Source organism: Mastomys coucha, unplaced genomic scaffold (assembly GCF_008632895.1).
Source record: "Mastomys coucha isolate ucsf_1 unplaced genomic scaffold, UCSF_Mcou_1 pScaffold22, whole genome shotgun sequence".
Taxonomy (NCBI): Eukaryota; Metazoa; Chordata; class Mammalia; order Rodentia; family Muridae; genus Mastomys; species Mastomys coucha.
In genome coordinates, this window is record NW_022196905.1 from 117,110,290 (window position 1) to 117,114,273 (window position 3,984).

The following is a 3,984-nucleotide window of genomic DNA, read 5'->3' on the forward strand; positions in this document are numbered from 1 at the left end:
AGATCTCATTACAGGTGGTTGTCAGCCACCATGTGGTTGCTGGGATCCAAACTCAGGACCTTTGGAAGAGCAGTCAGCGCTCTTACCCGCTGAGCCATCTCGACAGCCCCAGGATAACCTTTTCTTTAAAGCCTTATCATTATTACGCTTTATTGTATGGGTGTATATGTCATCACGTGGGTGAGGACAGGTATGTGTGGGTTTATATATGAAGTTATTTTTAGAAACGTAAAACAAGCAAGTCAACAAACGTGGCTGACATAGGTAGTCCCCTACCTACTAGGAAGGTAGAGGCAGGGATGTCATCTGTGGCCAGGACTAGCCTGATATACAGGCTCGTCTTAGGGCAACTTGATACAAGCTAGAGTCATTTTGAGAACAGAGACCTCACCTGTAAAAATGCTCCCACTAGATTGTCTTGTGGTACATTTTCTTGATTGAAAATTGATGTTATATGGTCTAGCTCACGGTGGACAGTGTTACCTCTGGGCCGATGTTTTCCTGGGTGCTACAAGAAAGCAGGCTGAGCAAGCCAAGAGAGAGCAACCCAGTAATTAGAACTCCTCCATGGTCTCTGAATAAGCTCCTGCATCCAGGTTCCTGCCCTGTGTAAGTTCCTACCCTGACTTTCTTCAGTGAAGGAGTATACTGTAAGTTGTACCGTAAGTGTGGAACTGTAAGTTGAAATAAGCCCTTTCCTCCCCAAGTTGCTTTTGGTTTATCGAGGCTATATAAAGCCTGAGAGACCCAGGCAAAACAGAAAACATCATTTAAGTATTTATCTTTGGAGACATGGTCTCCTTACATAGCTCTGGCTATCCTAGAACTCACTCTGCAGACCAGGCTGCCTCCAGTTCATAGAGATCCTCCTGCCTCTGCCTCCCAGGTGCTGGAATTAAAGGCGTGTGCCAGTATACCTGGCACCTAGGCTAATCTCGCACTGCTTCCTGGGTGTTACTACCTAGGCCAGCCATAACCCCCATTATATTTTCAGGTGTTTTTTTCCCCTTCACTTTTAAATATAATTACATACATGAGTACCGCACTTATATCATTTCCACCCTATCTCCACCCCCACTCCTCCTGTCTTGTCTTCTTCCCATTCCCGCTCCCTTTGAAATGTGACCTCTTCTTTAATTATTATTTTTAAACATGCGGGCACACACACATGCATGTATAAATATAGCCTGCTGATTCCTTTTAGCCTTGCTAGTATGTGTTTAGGGGTGACTATGTGGGGCTGGAAAACCTATCTTCTCCCCGGAGAATGCCTCTCTCTCAGCATCACTAGTTGCCCAAAGTCTGTTGGGTGGGGGGGCTTGTGAGATTTTCCCCCATCCATCTTGGGATGTCAACTGGTGCTGCAATTTTGTAGTTCTTGTTTATACTAGGGGGATTTCACGGGTGTAGCTTCCTTGTCGTATATAGAAGACAACCTGGTCTTTTCCCCTCTTATAATCTCTCTTGTGAGTACAAGGCCAGCCTGGTCTACAGAAAGACTACATACAGAGATTGTGTCTCCAAAGAAAATCTTTTACTTATTTTTTTACCTTTCTCTATTGTGGGAAGCACAGATGCCAAAGTAAGGGTGGTGGTCAGAGGACAAGGTGTTGGGAGTCCTCTTCTATCATGTGGGTCCCCGGGGTTGGAATGAAGGTCAGACTTAGCAACAAGTGCTTTTATTTACCTGCCGAACCATCTCACTAGATTTCTTAAAATAAAATAAAATAAAATAATACAATTTTTTTTCGAGACAGAGTCTTATACAGTTCAAGCTAACCTAGAATTTGGGGGAACTTTTGATCCTCCCGCCTCGGCTTCCCTCCGGTTAGGATTGCAGGCATGCGCGCATGCGTTACCATGGCTGGCTCCTTGCTATTTTTAGGTTGATACAACTTTCTGAGACATGGGAATTGCAGTAAAGAAAACTAGTCTCCAAGCTTTCCCCTTTGGAATCTGGCTTCTGGGCCAAACTTCAAAACAATAGTGACAGTAATTTTGGTTTGTAGCTGAAGTTGCTGGGTCCGGAGGCAGACAGCTAGGCTCCCGCAGAACTCGGCTACCCTCGGTGATGCCCAGGGGACGTGCCTTAACCCGGGAGAGCCATTTCTGCCCCTAAGGACGAGAGGATTCCGTAAGCCACGCTCTTGGGTCTTGTTGGCACCTTAGGAACCTCCCTTAGAGTTTAGGTTAACTCAAGCTTTGCATCCACAAAATGGGGACGGTTAGTCTTAATGCCCTACCAAAATCAGGAAGGCTTTTGAGGACTCAGTTCCGGGTATGGAGGGAGAATGCTGGCCTGAGGGGGGAAGGAGCCCCACCCCTACCCACCACGTGGAGGTGCCCTCCTTGCCCGCAGGGAGGCTGCAGGGCTATTCCCAAGCTCCGGGCGTGGCGGAGGCGGGGCAGGGGCTGGAGCCAGACTAGTTGAGCAGACAGCCAATGCTGCCTGCAGCCCAGGCTCTCTGAGAGGCGCGGCCTGGCTTTCTTGTCCCTCGGCTCCCCTGGCCAGCCGGAGGGGAAAGAGGACAGCCAGGGGCCGGGCATGGAGGCGTGGCCTCCGGCTTTTTTTTTTTTTGTCCTCCCAGAGAAGGAAAGGTTCCCCTGCGCCTTTAAGAGGTAGAGGCGGGCATCCGATTGGCTAAGACGGGCTATGACGTCACGAAGAGCCTGGCGCCCTCCCCCTCGGGCCGCGGGTTCCCGGGCAGTCTGCGCGAGGGCCGGGCCCGGCCGGCGGCCCCTCGGTTGCTAGCGCTTCTCCGCTCTACATCGTCCCGGCTCCCGGGGGATGCCCCGGATCAGGTTTTCCTCCTCATGGCTGCCGACGTTTTCATGTGTTCGCCGCGTCGGCCCCGCAGTCGGGGCCGTTCGGTGCTGCTCAAGCCTCAGGTGCCCGAGGACGACGACGACTCGGACACAGACGAGCCGTCTCCGCCGCCCCCCTCCGGCGTGGCCACTCCAGCCCGGGCTCACGCGAGCGCCGCGCCGCTGCCGCCTCGGGTCGGGCCGGGCCGCGAGGAGCCTCCGCGCCGACAGCAGATCATCCACAGCGGCCACTTCATGGTGTCCTCTCCGCACCGCGAGCACCCGCCCAAGAAGGGCTACGATTTCGACACGGTCAACAAGCAGACGTGCCAGACCTATAGCTTCGGCAAGACCAGCTCCTGCCACTTGTCCATCGATGCTTCGCTCACCAAGCTCTTCGAGTGCATGACCCTGGCCTACAGGTAGGGGCCCGGTGACGCCCCCACCCCACTCCCAGACCTGGCCGAGCCCCATCTTCACTCCGGTCTCTCTTTCACGAAAACCGGCTTGACCCTTTGGCTTCGCGCTGTCCCTTTGGGGGATTCCTTCTAGGAGGATTTGTGAGTCTGGGGTCTCCACCGGTTGAGAGAGGCACCAGGGTTCCGGCCTGTAGTCCTGTCAGCCGTTCCTGGGTTCTTCCGGCTTCGTGTTCCCCTATCCAGGCCCTCCCGTTCTCCAGTGCCCGTGGTCACCGGTTTTGGACAAGAGTTTGGTGTAGACACAGGCTGCGGTGTTGTTGTTTTTGTTTTTCTTTTGGCTCTGTGGACCCCTTCCTTCTATTGCTTTGTGTGTTTACAGCAACACCCAACGGTTAAGATCACCTGTCCAGGGTGGCTAGGGCGCTGGCTGCACTATCTTAATGATTGTGTAACGCCTTGGAGCCTGTTTCCTTGTCTATGGGGGGTGGGGGGTGACAGTAGTGTTGACCTCTAGGAGGCTGCTTTAGGGAAGGATTGAGATAGACGGAGTGTTTTTTACGCGCTCCTTAAATGTTAGTTACTTTTCCTGATTGTGCATACATCTGGAGCCTGGGTTCTCTTACATCTCATTTACAGGGAAGTTCTGAAGTAGGACCCTTGATGCACATAAAGTGGACTTCTTGTGAAGTCTGTTTTCCTGGGAACTTAGATTTTGTTTTTGTTTTGTTTGTCTGTTGTTTTTTTTTTTTTTTTTTTTTTT

At 51.7% G+C, this 3,984-nt stretch overlaps 1 protein-coding gene across 1 annotated transcript in view; it reads left to right on the top strand.

The window, feature by feature from the left end:
- Positions 1–2,670: 2,670 nt before the first annotated feature.
- The window catches only part of Mlxip (MLX interacting protein), a 61,065-nt gene continuing 59,751 nt past the window's right edge, over positions 2,671–3,984 (top strand). The window contains exon 1 of the mRNA XM_031337811.1: positions 2,671–3,227. Coding sequence (XP_031193671.1) covers positions 2,815–3,227 — 413 coding nt within the window. The 5' untranslated portion in view covers positions 2,671–2,814. The remainder of the gene's footprint in view (positions 3,228–3,984) is intronic.